Below are 18,313 nucleotides of genomic sequence, written 5' to 3'. Positions count from 1 at the left end.
TTTTGTAAAAGTATCTGCCATCAACCAAAGCATTCACAAAATAGCAACTTTTACAGCAGTAGCAACAACATGCCGCGAAACGGAACGACACCAATTTAAAAGTTGCTGATGCAGCGAGTAGAGACTTAGTGAAAGTACATACTCAAAAGTGGATCATCCGAAAGTGTCGCCTACGACAAAAAATCATGGCAATATTAAAAAAAATAAAAATAAAAAAAGCTTCAAAGTGAAGCAGTACAGCTTTACTATACCCGTATGGCTTTCTGCCTATGCCGTTGGCGCTGCTGATGCCGCTGCATTGGCGCTATATAGTTTATGTGGCTTTCCTGCTTTGTTTGGTAGCATGACGGCTGAGGAAAAATACAATACAAAAGGCAATAAAATCAGCCAGCGAAGAAGTGAAGATTACAACACCTGCGCTATGAGTACTTTTTCGATGGCAATGGTGATTGTGGTGCGGGCGGTGTCTCTGTAGTGCATTGCATGTTTTTTAGCGGAAATGTTGCTCTGCAGCGTATTGTTATGTTATTTATGTACATATGTTGGGTGACGGCGAATGCACAAGCGCGCGCTAGTAACGTCAAATGATTTCAAAATATGAAAATATGAATTCAAAGGCACGCAGTACATACCCTGTGGGGAAAATCTCTAGTTCTGAACTGGGGCGCTTCTAGTACATTTAGACCCAGTACTGGTTCGCGATAAATCTCTTTTGCATGCAAGCAACTGGCGAATTTAACATGGCGATGTCCTAGGAAGTGTCAATTGCCCCCCGCTGCATCCCTTTTTCGATAGTTCCGAACTAGTCCTAAATTCTATAGTTCCGAACCAGTTCTAAAATCGACAGACGAAAGAAAAAAGTATCATGATTTTTCAATCTTTTCGGTTCTTCCGTGTGCGATTTTACATTATTTTCAAAGAAACGTTTTTTCAATTTGAAATTAAATTTGTTGGAATGATTGTAAGAAATGTACGTTTACATACCTTGCTGTAGCTGACTTTGCAGAGGTGCTCGCTGTTATTGGTTAGATTCCAGACGGCCCCAAGATGTTAATATGTTAACACAAAGCTTTGTTTTGTATTACCAAACTATGAAATAGCATCTGCGAAGCACAGAATAGAAGCGTATCTATGTAAAGTAAACAAGCCCCCCCTCTGCATCCCTTATTCGATAGTTCCGAACTGGTTCTAAATTCGACAAATAAGATCTAGTTCGTTCTGCATCCCTTTTTCTATAGTTCCGAACCATTTCTAAATTCGTCACTTTAGATATAGATTTCTAGTGAAAAAAACTGAAAAAATTAGTTTCTTAAAAGTACCACTTTTCGCCGATTTTGGACTGGTGGGGATCTAGTTCCTATCGGACTAGTTCCTTTTTGGCGATGAAGACCTAGTACGGAACTAGAAATTTGATTCACCAGTCCGCGGTTTCCCTGCAGGGTAGCTTCTCATAAATCATATGTTTGTTGTATGTGTGCGTGCGCATGCAAACCCAACATAATGGTGGTGTATACGTTTGAGAACCCGTTCACTTTATTGCCGACAGAAAAAAATAACAACGGCAAAATAAATCAATAAGAAATCAACGTTTAAATGACTGCAATTCAAATGTTAACAGAGCCATGCACCTCCACTTATTTACACATGTAACAACTATGTATTTACAGTGTCGCTCACATAACTAGCACATATTCATTTTGAACAATATTCACTAAGGTTGTTGTACCTAATTTTTCGTACTTTTTTCTCAAAAGTACCACATTTTTTCTTCAAGTTTACAGGGTTTATAGGTATACATATATACTAGTTACTTACCATAAAAATTTCGTTTAGTATTTTTTCGTTTATTAGGAGAAAACGAATTATTTTAATTTTTTCTTTACATAGAACCTCCTTAATACTAAAATTTTTAGGATTTCAAGTTGTTCCTTGAATAAGTTTTTTAAATTTTTGACACTTTAAATATATTTTTAAAATTAAATTATGATAAATAGCGAAAATAAACAAAAATTTATACTGAAAGGAATACATGGTTTTTCTCAAAATTTTTAGGATTTATGCTTATTTGTTTTGATAAATATCGCTAGTACTTAACATCTTTTATAAAAGCAAACCAACATTTTCTCCAAAAATCGCAACTTTTTGTCAGAATTTTTGGCTTAAGTGAATAATTTTTACACACAGGAAGTCGTATTATTGAAGCCTTTGGTGGTAGAAGGTGTTAATTCACTTTTTAACTCCTACAACTGTCAAAGTTCCAATGGCTAACTCTAAAAGTAATCAGCTGTAAAATTAGTCACCAGAGGCATCAATTTTCAATCGGAATTTTTTCGCTTCCTATAAGACATAAATTATTTTCAATTTTATTTTTAAACCTTGCTATACTGAAAGCTTAAAATTAATTTGGAACTTTAATTATTTTCCACTTTATGAAAAACAAAACTTATTTCCGAAAGGACGCAGTTTTCAATAAAAATTCAATTCAGTTTTCTTGAATTTCTAAATAAAAAACAAAAAATATTCGGACAAAAGGTGGGATTTTGAGAAAATGTTTTTTTTTTGCTTTTATAAAAGATGTTAAAAATTTTGAGAAAAACCGTGTCGTTTTTTGAGTACAAATTTTGGTTTGTTTCTTCAAGAAAGTTATGTATTTTTGCTATTTATCAAAATTCTGAATATAATTTTTTTTCTCCTAAGAAACGAAAAAATAGGAAATTTTTTTCGTAAGTAGTACATATGGAATTACAAAAAATTTATTACAAAAGCCTTTGCAGCAGCCAAATGGCTTAAAAATTAAGAAAACAACAAGGTTAAAAAAAATCCACAAAATTATTTTTTTTTTACAAAACCTTAAAAAATTCGTAAAGAATAACAAAAGTAATGCTATGAAAATTAAAAAATACGTGTTCATTTATTTTTCAAGCAGAAAAACATATTTTATTCTGAAGTTAATTCTCAATATAACTACCATCGGACTGACTGCCTGCATGATTTGAAATGGATCGAGTCTTATATGGAAGAAATTGCACAACGCCGCCAACAAAAAAAACAATTACAAATCAACGGCATTTTTCAAATCTGCACATAATTATACAAAAGTTTTCAAAATTGGGAATAAAAAATTGAAAATTTTGTTCGAATTTTTTTGAAATTAGTTAAACTTTCCAAAATTGTGCATAAAGTTTTAAACTTTGACTTATATGGTTTTTTTAAACATGGTGTATATTGTAAAAAAAAATATAAATGTGTGCTATTTATGTCAGCGCCACTGTATGTACATACATACTGCCAGTGTTTGCTACTGCTGTTGAGTGCTGTAGCAGCAGTTGACGTTGCTGATGGTGATGGTGATGTTGCTGCCAGTGGCGATGACGCTTGCGAAGGTGATGTGGTGCAGTTTACAGTCGCTACTCCCGAGTGTTCGCGCATGCGCATGTCGCCAACCTGTTCCTCAGTCAAACCGGTGCGAACTACATGCATAAATGCAGGCAGGCACATACATATATTCATATTAATATACAAACATACAGACGAGTATAGTACATAAGTGCATGGCTATGAAAAGCATAACATTCGGTATCTCAAGTTTTGGCAAGCCAACGGTTTTGCGTGTAAATGAAAATGTGCATAAAAATGCAGTTAAACTGGTTTCACAGTGATCAACAGCGCGCTCTGTAAGCACCACCCCAACTAATATGTTGCCGCGTTTCATTTTAATGGTAACGTGTTGACCAAAAGTGTTCGATTGGCAGCAAGCAAGACATGGCAATGCCACGGACATATTTTATATTTAGTAAAAACATACATATGTAGCAATTGTATTTGTTTTAAAGGTATAATTTACTGATTATTTTGAATAGCCAGGTTATCTAATTGTTTTATTTGAATGGAGGTACGAAAAACTTTTCAAGAAAAACGTAAACAAAAGCTGCACAAGTGTGACGTCATACAAACAGCGATCCTGTCAAATTCTCTGAGATCGGAGTAGCGGTACCGAGATGAGTGCCACCTTTGTTCTCTGCATCATGGTTATGTACATAGAACCTTGATTAGTTCATTGGAATTCTCTTTTGAGTGTAAAGCAACCCTGTGGATTTTACACAGTGTTGCACCTGCATATGAGCGAACTAGACGCTCGGCATTACCTTCTCGCTAGTTGCGTCATAAGACTGAAGTGTTGCTCACACTGCTGCCGCGTCCCCATTAGTATTCGCCCGACTCTACACGGCTAGTTTGTTCCAGTATTCTTCGGACTAAAGCCTGTGGAACTGTCAAACTACAATTTTACTATCTCAAGTGAGCGCAACAGGAGAACAGTTGCAGAAGTGTACGGGAACGAAAAAAGTACTTGTTCCACCAAAAATGTAATTTGGGTTGTTTACTTGCCATTAGTTGGATGGAACATCAGTTAATAACTATTAAAATCTATACAATTACAATTTGCGGACTTTCGAAGAGAAATGTCGTTAATTGTGAGATGACAAGTAAAGTATAGTTTGGAATTTTCCAAGTTGTACTAGTTCTTAACGAGAAATGTATGTCAACAGTAGTGGGTTTCCTACAGGGTATGATTCTACTTATTAATTTACACTTGCGTTAGTAGTGGTTTCACTTTCTTTTCAATCAACCGGAGTAAAATACAATACAACAACGTCTTACAAAAATTTAAATCGAACGCAGGAGTTATCGAAGTGGAAGTGGCTAACAGGGATGCCGTTTGGATCTAAATAGATCCAATTGGATACATTTTTAGACGAATTTTTGCGAGATACTTCTTTTTTCCGATCAGTATAAATATATTAAAAATCACTACTTAAGCGTGAAATTAAAGCATTTTATTATGAACGAAGCAATGAACATATGAAGAGATCTCTCTCGCAATTGTTTTAATTAGCTAAAAAGGATGCTTTCAGCAAGATCTTAATATATATATAAAGTAAATAGATACTCTTTCTGTTGTAATCTCTTTCATTTTACATATTTTAATTTGTTAATTTAGAAAGAAAGATCTCAATGTAGGTTAAAATACACTGTTTAAAAACTAAATTTGATTTATTTAAGGAAATTCTTATGAATTTTACTGAAAAGTCTTTAAATACACTTTACAATTTTTTGTTTATTTGCGCATATTAAGAGAGGTAACCAGTTTCCTCCTAATTTGCACACCGCGCAATAAAATTAAACATTGCCTACTTACTTTTACTTACCAAATTTGTCGCGAAGAGCAAAATTACACATACAATGTTTAAACTAGAGTAAATGTGAGCCCCTAATGCTTTTTATTAGTAGAAAATGTATTTTTAGTTTAAAAATGTTTGCATTTTTAAACATTTCATGTGTACATTTTAAAGATCAAAATCAAATCCAAATCAAATCAAGTTCAAAATCAAATCCTGAATATCTTATACGTATATTTATACAGATTCTTGTTGAAAAATAGATACTTTTCATTAGTAGTTTTACATGCACTTTTTAGAGTGTACATGTACAAATGTAACATATTAATTACTATTTATTATACTTACTTTGCAAAATACTTATGCACAAAAAATTTAATTTATAAATTTAAATTACAATTGTTTGATTTTATGAAAAATAAAAATATATATACATGTATTTCAAGTCCTTAGGATGGGCTAAGTTATGTATTTTTTCTTTAAAATGTTTGGTTTTCTTACAAATTATGAGATGGATACGTAAAAAAAGAAAATTGGATACATTTTTGGCTAGGTCGGTGATACATTTTCTTGAGACGGCGCGGCAACACTGGTGACTAATGCACATAATTATACATAGTGCATACATACATATTTACTACTCAGTTCCACAAAAAAACCTTTACCACACACACTTGTGAGCTGAGTCAGGATTTTGAATACACCACACCTGTTTCACTTCGGAGTACGCATCCCATGCATTGGGAAATTTTCCAATGCTTGGACAAGGCCGCGCTTCAAAGACTTAACATTTCGAAATCGAGTAGCTTAAAACGGTCCATAATTTATAGTCCAATCGTTTGAGGTATGTATGTACATATGTGCCACCATATATATGTATATGTGTCCATCAACGGTGGAATCGAAGTTGCGAACATAGTTTTAGTTTTTTCGATCACAGAAGGAGGGCGGTGACGACAGTGCCCAGGACGTAGTTTTTTGTTTGCGCTGTGGATTTCGTTGATTTCGATTCTTTACGGCTTTTTGACGTTCGCTTAGTGCGGGAGCAGCTGGATTTCTGAGACTTAGTATACATACAAACTTTGTGCGAAATTCAAGAAAATTCAACAAATTACAAAAATTTTCATCAAGTTAGCAAAAACAAGCTGTCAAGCGCAACGCTCTTAAGTAGGAATTAGGACATTCATTCTCGGGTTTCGGGAATCCCGGACACTTTTTCATGTCCCGAAATCAGGGGATTACAGCTCCGGAAACCCGATATTTTTACTGAATCATTTACAGAATGAAAGAGATGTTGAAAATGAAAAAAAGAATTAATTTGACATGAAGCACGAGAAATACAGAACACCAAAATTTGGATTCAAAATGAACTTGAGCCACTTGCACTTGGAAGTGAATTTCAGGACCTGGCTAAATAACTGTACTTATTCAAATATTTTGTGCAGGAATCTGTAATAACGAAAAATCTGGTAGTAATTAAAACACAAGCTCTTACAGTGTGGCAGAGTTGTTATTCATTTTACTTTGTTGGCCGTTTTTGGAAAAGAATGTCTGCAAATATGAGTAAATGTTTTAGACAAGTAATATAGATATTTACTAAGGAGCATTATGCTCAAAATGTGATGACTATGAATTTGTGTGGTTTGAAATAGGCGAACATACTGTAAAATGTAAAAAGTTGTGATGAAGTCGAAATCCCGAAAAGTCTCGGGATCCCGGGACTCCAATTTTTGAATGCCGAAATCCCGGGATTATTAAAATGCTTCGGTATTGAATGCCCTAGTAGGTATAGCACTCAGTACGGCAATCATACCAAATACGAGGACATATGAGGCCATGAGGGCCAGGTTAAGGTGCACCTTAAAATACATTACTAGAAGCGAAACGGTAACAGCCCGAGGCACACTCTTTTAGTATTCTTTTACCAAAATATGTGGCAACACGTATGTAGATGCAATGAACTTTTTAGTAAAATACCGCATTTATTTTTTATAGTTACGCTGCTCTGGCCCTCATGGCCTCACACATGTGAATGTAAGTATACTTGCAAAATAGATCATTTCCGTCTATTCTTTGTGTGTGCAACTCAAACCCACTGTCGACCGCCGTGCTTATTCATACCAAAATTTATTTCACGGAACCCCGGTGACTTCTACGGAACCCTTGGGTTCCGCAGAACCCAATTAGGAAACTCTGAACTAATCTACAGTTTTAGATACGGTGCACATTAGAGCGATACGACACGCGATACCATATGCGGTGTGATAGCAACCGTCTCCCTCGGCCGATACGCAAATGATATGTATAGTCCCCGAAGTGTTGCTGCCGTGCAAGTGAACACAGTTTGCACCGCTTCCTACCAATTCCCACGTACTCAGCATGTCGATGTCGCTTTCATATCGTATTACTTATCGTATCGCGTATCGTATCTCTCTAATGTGGACCGTGCCTAAAACTATAGGCTAAAATACAATTGCGCAGTGGCTGTGGCAGTGACTGTTTTTAAAATCAGCTGTTACTGCTAATATTGGCAGTCGCTGCCGCGTCGCGTTGTTGTCTTTTAGGCTTCAGTGACATGAACAGAAGTTANCAGTCGCTGCCGCGTCGCGTTGTTGTCTTTTAGGCTTCAGTGACATGAACCGAAGTTAGCTGCATTTCATTTATGTCAAATTCAGCATGCGAAGTTTGCTGCGATGGAGGCAGTGGCAGTGAATTTAGAATTTGGGCTAAGCTGAACAGTACTGCCAGCTGCCACTGCTGTATTGTGAGTCGCTTCATTGGACACCACACTTTCTAAAAAACAGCTGATTTCGAAAAACTGCCACTGCCACTGCGTTATTGTATTTTGGGCTTATAGATTATTTCAGTTGTGTTATTACATAAAGACGCACACAACAATTAGAGATGAATTCAAATGCAGTGGGTCAAGTGCGCTCATATGCCTCCAATAGCCTTCTCGTTTTAGTAGGTTATGCTACCCTGCCAGTTCTGCTTCTTTTTCGGGAGTTAAATTAATTTTTCGAACTAAATATTACACGGTGCTACACAAAAGCCATGAAATACACCCTAGTGTGGTGTAGGTTGTAGGTATGGTCGAGTACAACGCGAAAATAGGTCCCGTATAGTTCCTCAACCCTCCATTTTTCATAACAAAAAAAAAAAAACGTTATTTTCATACTTCATGCTCTTATCATTAATAGCTTGACTATTTTCCATCCGATTTTAAGTTTTATGAAAAAAATATATTTTTTGCTTATGTAAATTCAAGGCCGTATTTTTGCTTAAATTGCTTAACTTCGACAATTTGTATGCGATTCCATAGAAGAGGTATGAATTTATTCGAAAATAAATAATCTTTTAGATAAATACCACATATTTGGCAACTAGTATATTGTTAGACTTAGCTTGTTGGTTGTTTTGATCGGTTAAATTTTAATGAGCCCCAATTTTTCTTAATTTTTTCAACTTTGATCATCGATACTTCCCGACACTAATAAATACATATGTAATTGTAGCACTGTCTTCAACTTTTTTTTTATCTTTCTTTACTTTGTTAGCTGTAGTCCCTGGTTTTGTTATTATTCAGTTTGTTTTTCCTATTTGCACCATTTGTGGTTTTCTGTTTACAATAACCGCATATACATACATACATATAAGTAGGTATTTATTTGTTTGGAGGCGGGCGGCGGGGAAACTTTCACTTTTACGAATTTATGATTCGCTTAATCCCATCTCCCTCTTTGTTGTCGGCCTTTTCGCAGTCGCAATCTTCGCTGTCGTTATTTTATCTTGTTTCGTTTTTTCTCTTATTCAATACATGACGTGGTAGTTTTATCTTTTTTTTGTTAGCCTGTAGTAACGGATTTCGCTGTAGCACGTTTGCCTTTATTTCTGTTGTTAAAGCAATGAGCTGCTCGCGTTTAAGCTGGTCTCAATTAAGTTTTTATCAAAAAACATTTTAATGGTTTTTAAATAACCCTGAAAACGATGTAATTAATTTTTAGTTGCGTTAGTTAATATATGCCGTATTACATACGCATGCATGAATACATATGTATGTATGTACATATTATTATATTTGGTACATAAAAATGTATGTACATATGTATATCTATGGATACTAATGAATTGGGTGAATTCTTTTGCTACCAGTTTTTTCGGGAGGCAATCGTCGATACCAAGATAAGAGTGGATTTGTTATAAGAGATGCTGGTATGCAGGTACATTAGGGTGCCCAGCGTGCCCTACCCCCTAATTTTATTCGGTTTTATGAGAAATATTTTTGCCTATATTTATAGACATGCCTATTGTAGTCCGACAGATGCCATTCGCACGAATCTGTGAATCAATTTTAAATGCTTAGAAAAGCACTAAAACATTGGTAAATGTGCAGGAAAAACAACGAAAATCTTAAGTAGAGTTTCGTGTTTTCTTTTCTTTTTTATTCAGTTTATTTCAAGGATTGAACAATTCCAATGAACAATCAAATTGTTTGATATTCTCAAATAATAAAGATCCGTAAGAGCGTTGAATAGAGGGAAAACGACCTTCCGACAACCACTGATGTCGACTAAACAGAACTTAAAATTAGATATCTCCAGTGGTGTTGGTGCATCGATGTTGGTGTCACTTTTTTACCATTATTAAAAATAATGCGGCTTCTATTTCACGAATTTCATTTCTTTCAAACCCGAATTTAATAACATCGGAATCTTCGCTGCTGGAAATCGGAAAATATTTGAGAATCGAAGGAAAATCGTTAACAGTAGCAACCTTTTCTGGAGTTTTAAGGACTGTCAAAACTCCATATAAAAAAAGATCAAGTATGCAGCTCTCAAGAAAAGCAAAAACTCCACATACAAACGACGTACAAGAAATGGCTAAGAAATTTTCTTGTGTAAAATTTTCTTGAGGCAGTACGCAGTTCTTAAAAAAATTTGCTACGCTTTCTACTACGCTTTTCTAAAGTTTTTTGTGAAAAAAGAGCAGAAGGTAACCCATGGACACACATTCGAAATAATGGAAATTTTTTTCTTGACCGTTTTCTTGAGAGCTGCATAATGGCCTTTAACATGAAAAATGTTACTCATACGCCATGTACGAGTATGTATAATAGGGCGGGTCAATTTTTTTTTCGACATCGTTCCTAGCAGATTCGGATTCTACATAAAATTCTAAGAAAAAAGGCNAGAAAAAAAGCCCTTTAGACCATAGCTCTAAAATCAATTTCGAGCCTGCGCAATTTTAAAAGAAATTATTTTTAATTAATACTAAGTCCATAATCAGATTAATTTTTACTAAAGTGTTAGGAATGTTTTTTTTTTAGTAATAAAGAATTGTGCACGGGAGTTTTGTGATATGAAAAATTCATGTCTGATATCTATTTTTTATTTAAAGAACCGCAAGATGGCGCTTCAAAGCAAATCTACTATATATTTGTGGAAGTATGTATGTATGTATGTACCAGGTTGCAGCCTGAACGGATGTACAGAATCGAATAAAATTTTGCCAAAGTATTGCCATGACTCCTGGACCTATAATAGGGTAAAAAAATTGAAACTCGCCAAGGGGGGGAGGGGATGAGGGATACCTCCCATAGTGAAAATTTTTAATCAGCTCTAACTTCGGAATTANTTTTAAAAATGCGCAGGCTCGAAATTGACTTTAGAGCTATGGTCTGGAGGAATTTTTTTCTTAGAATTTTATGAAGAATCCGAATATGCTAGGAACAATGTCGAAAAAAATCGATCCATACAAATTGACCCGCCCTAATGTATAACTATTACAGTCGTGTGCCTCATGGCATATGAGTAACATTATATCCTGCTCCTATTTCATACAAAAACTAATTCCACATTTTCATTTGACCCATTCGCAACTTATTTACTTATCCATCGATTTTCATCGTTAGTTGCTTGATTTTTTGGCAAAAGAACAGGCTTTAATACAAATGAAAAAAATACTATTTGTTATTTTTTAAATGTTTTCGTTGTTAGAGTTCTACTTTTTTTCTCCTCTTTTCATTTTTTTGAAGACGGTTGATTATGAGGTTTCAAGGTGCGCTTACGAGCGCGGAAAAACACGGAAAAACTTCTGAAACTCAACACATCTATGTAGTAAGAGCCCTTATTCGCGCACAGTGGGAAATTTTAGACTAATTTTGTTCAAAAATGGCTGGGAGAGTACATTTAGTAAATTTTGTCTCGGCCATTTTGAATTTCACGGGCCTATAATCAGAGTCGAATTCAACGACCTCAATAACGTTTTTAACACCTTTAAAATCTGAAATTTGATACCAAGAAAATTATTACGTTTAGTTAGATGTTTTTTTTTTAATTTTACGACTGCTGCGGCTTAGACAACCCCTTCTAAAATAAGATATAAGGATTGGTCAAAAATTTACTTCTGCAGGGTTTCTGATTCAAATCTATTAAAAATTTGCCACTGTGCGGCGTCACTATAAGGCACGGTGCTATTGCACCGATACTCTTAACAATGGCGAATACCAATGAGTTCTCTCTGCCACGTTGAATCAATGCCCGGCCCTTCAATCGAGGCCACTCAAACCCTAGGATCAAGTTCCTTCAAGAGCATGGTCGAGAGATCGGAGGTGGAGGTGCAAAAGCTCTTCAATTTCGTATGGGATACCAAGATTTAGGTCTTTATTATACCCAGCGCACTTGTGCTCAATGGTATTGTACCTTTGTTCACATAACGGTTGTTTGTAACAGCCAAAACGAATCGGGATAGATATAGACAAATGTATACAGAAATGCTCAGAATGAAAAAAAATAAATCGATTAAGACGGGACTCTGTCCGTCCGTCTGCCCGTCTGTGCACACGATGACTCGAGTAAAAATTGGGATATATTAATGAAACTTGGTGTGTGCACTTCTTTTGAGCGTATTGAAAATGGGTAAAACGGGCCATAACCCGCCTACCTTCCATATAACGGTAGTTTTCAGAAACACGATAACTGCGATGTTTTAGTAACTACTGAAGCTTATTCACTCAAATCTTATATTTACAATGATCTTAAGGTGGAAAATAAGAATATTATAAATTTTTGGAAAATGGGCGTAGCCCCGCCCACTTATGATTACATGTGTATATCTCGGTAACCGCTTCACCAATTTCTTATAAACTTGGCGCAGTTGTTGGTGCTCGCAAAACACTTGAAAATTTCTAAAATCAGAAAATAACCACGCCCATACTCCATATAACGGTGATTTAGAGAATACGAAATATTCGATAAATCAGAAACTACAAAATAGATGTTTGCAATAGTTCTTTAGCAAGAAATGTGTTTATAATATATCTTTGCAAAATGGGCATGGNAAATCAGAAAATAACCACGCCCATACTCCATATAACGGTGATTTAGAGAAATACGAAATATTCGATAAATCAGAAACTACAAAATAGATGTTTGCAATAGTTCTTTAGCAAGAAATGTGTTTATAATAAATCTTTGCAAAATGGGCATGACACCGATCACTTATGACCACATATGCATATGTATCTCGGTAGCCGTTCGATCAATTTGTACCAAACTCGGTATAATTTTTTTACTTGCCGTACATATAAAAGGGAGATGTGGAAAATTTTTGAAATCTGACAAAGTTATGCTCACTTTTTATTTAACGGAAAATTTCAGAAATGCTAAAACTTAGATATTTCGAAATTTAACGACGCTAATTTACTCACAGTTGATACTCACAACAATCCCTTGGAAAAAAAGAAACATTTTTATAGTATTTTGAGAAATGGGCGTGATACCGCTAATTATAACTATATAAGCTTATCTCATTAATTCTAACTGAAAATGCTATCGAAAATATTTTAAATAGGGGTAAAACCCTCCCTGCTTACCATGTAACGGTAGTTTTCGGCTTCGCCCGAACTTCAACTTTTTTACTTGTTTTTTCTCTTCTCTTCGTTAAGGGACCTTGATTAGTGGACTCTGCTAAACCACCTCACCCATTTGTGTGACAACTCTACAACCATGATACCTTCTCCAGTGGCAAAATCGGGACTGGTGCAGAGTGAATCATATCTGGAGGCATTTTCTGTGCCACTTTCCAGCATTCTACAGATCTTGCCTTAAATTCCTTGGTTCCTTTTTCTTTCTCTAATTAGAAGATCTGAAAAATAATGGTATCAGCAATTATTATCTAAACGTTATAACAAACGTAGCACCAAAATATGTACAAGTAGATGTTTTTTTCTAGTACTTCCTCCCTTTCCAATATGCCTTGCTTTCAACTTTTCATGGAATGCACAATTTACGGATTACCACACTCAACTTTTAAAAAGTGGTGCAATTAATTTTCTTATTACAAAATATCTAATATTTTATTGTATAAAAGGGAGAGAAGGTAAATTATAAATTAAATCACTTTAATTAGCATAGCTTTGCAAAGCAAGGTGCGAGGCATTCGCCAAATCCATAGTTATTAGTTTGTGTATGAAATTTATTTGTTATTGTTGTTGTTAGCTAGTTACACGGAAGTAATTTGTGGGTCACTTTCACCGTCGCACTTGCATTTGCTAATTGACTACCACCACTGTCATACATTTTTTACACACATAAGGAGCTAATCATACACCCATAATCACAAACACAATAATAAATCCAGTGCAATCTAAAGTATTTGTTGTGGCGCTTACGACGCTGGCTGCTTAGTTAATTCCCTCAACAATTTCGTGCAATTCGCGCAGAGAATAACAAACAAAAATAATCAAATAAATGCATACCTGTGTACATTAGGATAGTCCAAAAACAGTAATGTCGGAATTGTAATGCTCTCATCCCCTAGGATTGTTATACNTTAGGATAGTCCAAAAACAGTAATGTCGGAATTGTAATGCTCTCATCCCCCATTTTTTTTTATTTTGAAATCAAAAAATATTTACAGGTCGCTCAAAGCGCTCAAAGTTGTCCATGTATTTTTATATGAGAAAAATACAGCTTTTCGTAGAAATGGTAGAGAATTCTTGAAAGTCAATATTTTTCGGACGGAAAACTCTGGTTCTCTTCAGGAGATTTTCAATAATAATACCCAACCCCTTTTTAATACTAACGATTTTTTATTGGTCATCCCATTGCATTTTTCGGGGTTTTTGTGGGTTTTTTGCGGCCCTATAAATTATAGTTGCAATGAAAAAATGATTAAATAAACAATTGGGTATTATTATTGGGAATCTCCTGCAGATAAACAGAGTTTTCTGGTAGAAAAATATGGATTTTTGACTAATTTAAACCATTTCTACGAAAAGTTGTTTTTTCGCCATATAAAATACATGGAAAACTTTGGGCGCTTTGAGCGACCTCTAAATATTATTTTATTTCAAAATAAAGAAATAAGGGTATATTTTTTCGGTATAGAGCAATCCTAGAGGGTGAGAGCATAAAAACCCCGACTTTACTTTTTCACATGCATTTTTGGACCACGCTAGTGTACATACATACATACATTTGTATTTATGCACATAGATACATACATATGTACACAGTCATTATAAATTCCATGGGCAATACGTTGCGTGATTGGTGGAAGTAAGGCGAATCTATTTACCCACCACCTTTCCAATTCCGGGCTACCTAATTATATTAAAGAAAGTGAAATGTGCAATTATTAATTATTTTCGTATTTAACTACACACCTTGCTGTGCAGGTGATCGTCAAAAAATTATTCATACATACTAACTTTGGTTTTTGTACTTGGTTATAAAAAATACATACATTTATGGAAATAATTTACATTAAAAAAGGTTCACCCACCATTTTATATTAGCACCTTTTCTCTACACTTCACACGATTTTCATTTGAGGGTGTAAAAAGTAGTAAACATCGGATTTCCTGAGGAGATAATATTTGAAAACACGATGTATTTTGGAATGATTTTCCGTCATCCCCTCTTGTCAAATTTAGTTTAGAAACAAACCGTTTTCAGCGTTGTGCCATCGTCAGTTGCATTTTTTTCGTTCCATAATATGGCTGAGCTTTTTTTCAGGTTTTAAATAAAAAAAAGTTTAAAAAATTAAGCTCTCACCCACTAGAATTTTAGTTTTCCGATCGAAAAATATTGATTTTCAAGAATGCTATACCATTTCTATGAAAACGTGTCTCCCCCATATAAAATATATATGTTTTAAATATATTTTTTTTACACAGAAAATACGGGTATTCTTTTCGCCATTTAGAAAAATCGTAGAGGTTAACATTTTTAACTTCCCCCACTCGCATGTATTTGCGGACCACTCTAATGTGCATACATATGTATGTAGGTATGCAAGTATTTAATGTATTGCGTTTTTTTTTGTTTTAATTTAGCCGGTGCCTCAAACGTTATATGTTACGCAGCTTATGTATGTACCCTGCCGTAAAATTTGGAGATAGTCTGATAAAGCGCTAGTTCCGAACTACATATGTACATACATCAGAACTATCTCTGAACTAGCGTAAAACGTATGCAGAGCAGGACAGTTGAAACTAGCATTGTAAATGTGCAAATGCTCACTACTCGTGCAATACGAAAGTAGCTCAGCGACAAGACTTCCGACTCAAGCNGTAAATGTGCAAATGCTCACTACTCGTACAATACGAAAGTAGCTCAGCGACAAGACTTCCGACTCAAGTATCTTTGGTCACGAGCTTAAACCTTACAATAATTATTTTTTAATAAAATATTTAACAAAAATGGAATCTGTAAAAGAAAAGGAAAAATGAAAAAAATATGCAAAAATCGAATCACAAAAACATTTTCTTATAAAAAAAAAACTGACTAAAACGGAACCGGTTAAAAACTAATTGAAAAGTAGTGCACTGGGCGACAATTGGCACCGCCAATGACATCGCCGTGTAAAATTGAAATAGAACTGGTACTGTCGGCAAAAGGTCTAGTTCTACGCTAGTTCTGAGCTAGTCAGATTTTCTGCAGAGTAAATACAGATTTTCTGCAGGGTACCTATGTATGTATGTTGATTGCAGTTACTGTGGATCTGTTTTTCTTTTAATAACATAGGCCGACATTTTTCAGACTCTGGGACTAGCTTCTACTTTTCTAAAGGTTTTTGTTGCGCTGAATCTGAATCCAAAATCAGTTTTGCCCGATTGGCTTAGGTTGTCGTGATATTTGAGCCTAAACTTTTTTTTTTAATTTTGTAGGCCTTTGTAATTTATGTAGTATGTATCTATATATGTTTTGTATAAAAGTCTAGCGCAATATATAACACACACCATATAAATCCACATTTGAAAGTTTGTACAAAAATTATAAAAATTCAACAAATTTTACCAAAACCCCCCAAAAACTTCAAACTTTCAATCAGATTTTTTTGAAGATGCAGTTTTATAGCCCATTAAATTTTAGTAGGTAAAACTGCAAACCGCAAGACGCTAGAAAATCGCGTTGATTTTTAATAATTTATTTGGCTGGCGGTGTTGTGCATTTTCTTCCATATAAAGTATGCTCGACCATGCTCAAAATTTCTTTATATATGCAAGGAAATGCCTAGTAGCGTCAGCAAAAAAAAAAATATAAAAAATTAATGCGATTTTCTAGCGTCTTGCGGTTTGCACTTTTACCTCCTAAAATTTAATGGGCACCCAAAATTTAATGCATACCCCAAATTTTTCAAAAAAAAATCTGATTAAAAAGTTTGAAATTTTTGGGGAATTTTGTTAAAATTTGTTGAATTTTTATAATATTTGTACAAACTTTGAAATGTGCGCTAGACTTTTATACAAAACATTAAACATCGAATAAACAAAGTAATATAGCCAAAACTGGTCAAAGTAAAAAGTTTCTATTATTTCTTCCACCACTGTATGTATAGGGTGATCCATCTAGATCGGGGATCTTTAATTTGAAATAAAACACTTAAAACAGAACTGGATGTCGGAATCTTTAGTATCATCCGAAAGAAAATTTTCTGGCATTACTTTTTTTTTAATGATTTCATTCAGATGTTGGCCCCGACTACGCTGTGGTGGTGATCCATTTTGAAGGTTCAATTTTCAATTACCTTTTCCAGCATTGCGCGAATTGTGCAAGTAATGTTGGCTTCCAAGTTTTGAATCATAGCTGTCTTATCGATGAATACTTCTGGCTTCACATAACCCCAAAGAAAGAAATCCAGAGGTGTGAATCACAAGATAACATGCTGAAACCAAATGTTGCTTCCATTTCAGGCATTCCAACATTTGTATGGAATTATTAAAAAATAAATGTCTTAAGATTTTTCTTTCGGATGATAATAAAGATTCAGACATCCAGTTCTGCTTAACGTGTTTTATCTAAACTAACAAAAAAAAAACAGGATCTAGATGGACCGCCCTATATAATCTTCCCAAAATATACATACGTATATCTACATCAGCCTGTGGTACATGACTGATTCTATGAATATCTTACACAACACAACAAGTATTTACTAATTCATTCTTCTCTTCTCCTTTTAGTTTCCATAACACCTCCACCTCAACGCCCATGGATACCATTAGCAAAACCGAACAAATCAAGGCCAGCTTGTAAGTTTCGAACGTATACAATTACCAGCTAATTGCCTTAATATTTATGTACGACGTACAGAATTTTGCTACTAAAAAATTGTTTTTTAGGCATCTTTACAGTTATGTGTTACAATGTTTTGTGCGACAAGTACGCCACCCGACAAATGTACGGTTACTGCCCGTCGTGGGCCTTGAGTTGGGAGTACCGAAAAAAGGCTATACTTGACGAAATCCGTCACTATTCGGCGGATATAATTAGTCTGCAAGAAATCGAGACAGATCAGTTTTATGCTTTCTTTTTGCCTGAGCTTAAGGCCGACGGTTACGAAGGTATTTTCTCGCCGAAATCACGTGCCAAGACTATGTCAGAGATGGAACGTAAATTTGTGGACGGTTGCGCTATTTTCTTTCGTGCTGCTAAGTGAGTATATAAATTTTCAAGTAAATAATATTGAATATCAATCATCAAATGAAATTAGTAAATTGTTGAAAGCCATTGTAAAGAAACATATGAAGTAGTTAAGCAGTGGATTTAGCCCGTAATCAATAACATGTTTAATGAAATCACTTCAGAATCTCTTTTATACAGTTGAAATATTGTATCATATTGTATTGT

At 34.8% G+C, this 18,313-nt stretch overlaps 1 protein-coding gene across 1 annotated transcript in view; it reads left to right on the top strand.

Moving 5' to 3' along the window:
• The first annotated feature begins 3,425 nt into the window (after positions 1-3,425).
• LOC108367003 (CCR4-NOT transcription complex subunit 6-like twin) overlaps positions 3,426-18,313 on the top strand; it is a 17,379-nt gene continuing 2,491 nt past the window's right edge. Inside the window, exons 1-3 of the mRNA XM_017621518.1 lie at positions 3,426-3,463; positions 17,647-17,715; positions 17,806-18,118. Coding sequence (XP_017477007.1) covers positions 17,820-18,118 — 299 coding nt within the window. The 5' untranslated portion in view covers positions 3,426-3,463; positions 17,647-17,715; positions 17,806-17,819. The remainder of the gene's footprint in view (positions 3,464-17,646; positions 17,716-17,805; positions 18,119-18,313) is intronic.

This window comes from Rhagoletis zephyria, unplaced genomic scaffold, assembly GCF_001687245.7.
Source record: "Rhagoletis zephyria isolate East Lansing unplaced genomic scaffold, Rhagoletis_zephyria_1.1 Rzeph_scaffold_02487, whole genome shotgun sequence".
NCBI lineage: Eukaryota > Metazoa > Arthropoda > Insecta > Diptera > Tephritidae > Rhagoletis > Rhagoletis zephyria.
The sequence above is the reverse complement of the archived record's forward strand: the minus strand, read 5'-3'. Positions and strand labels throughout refer to the sequence as shown.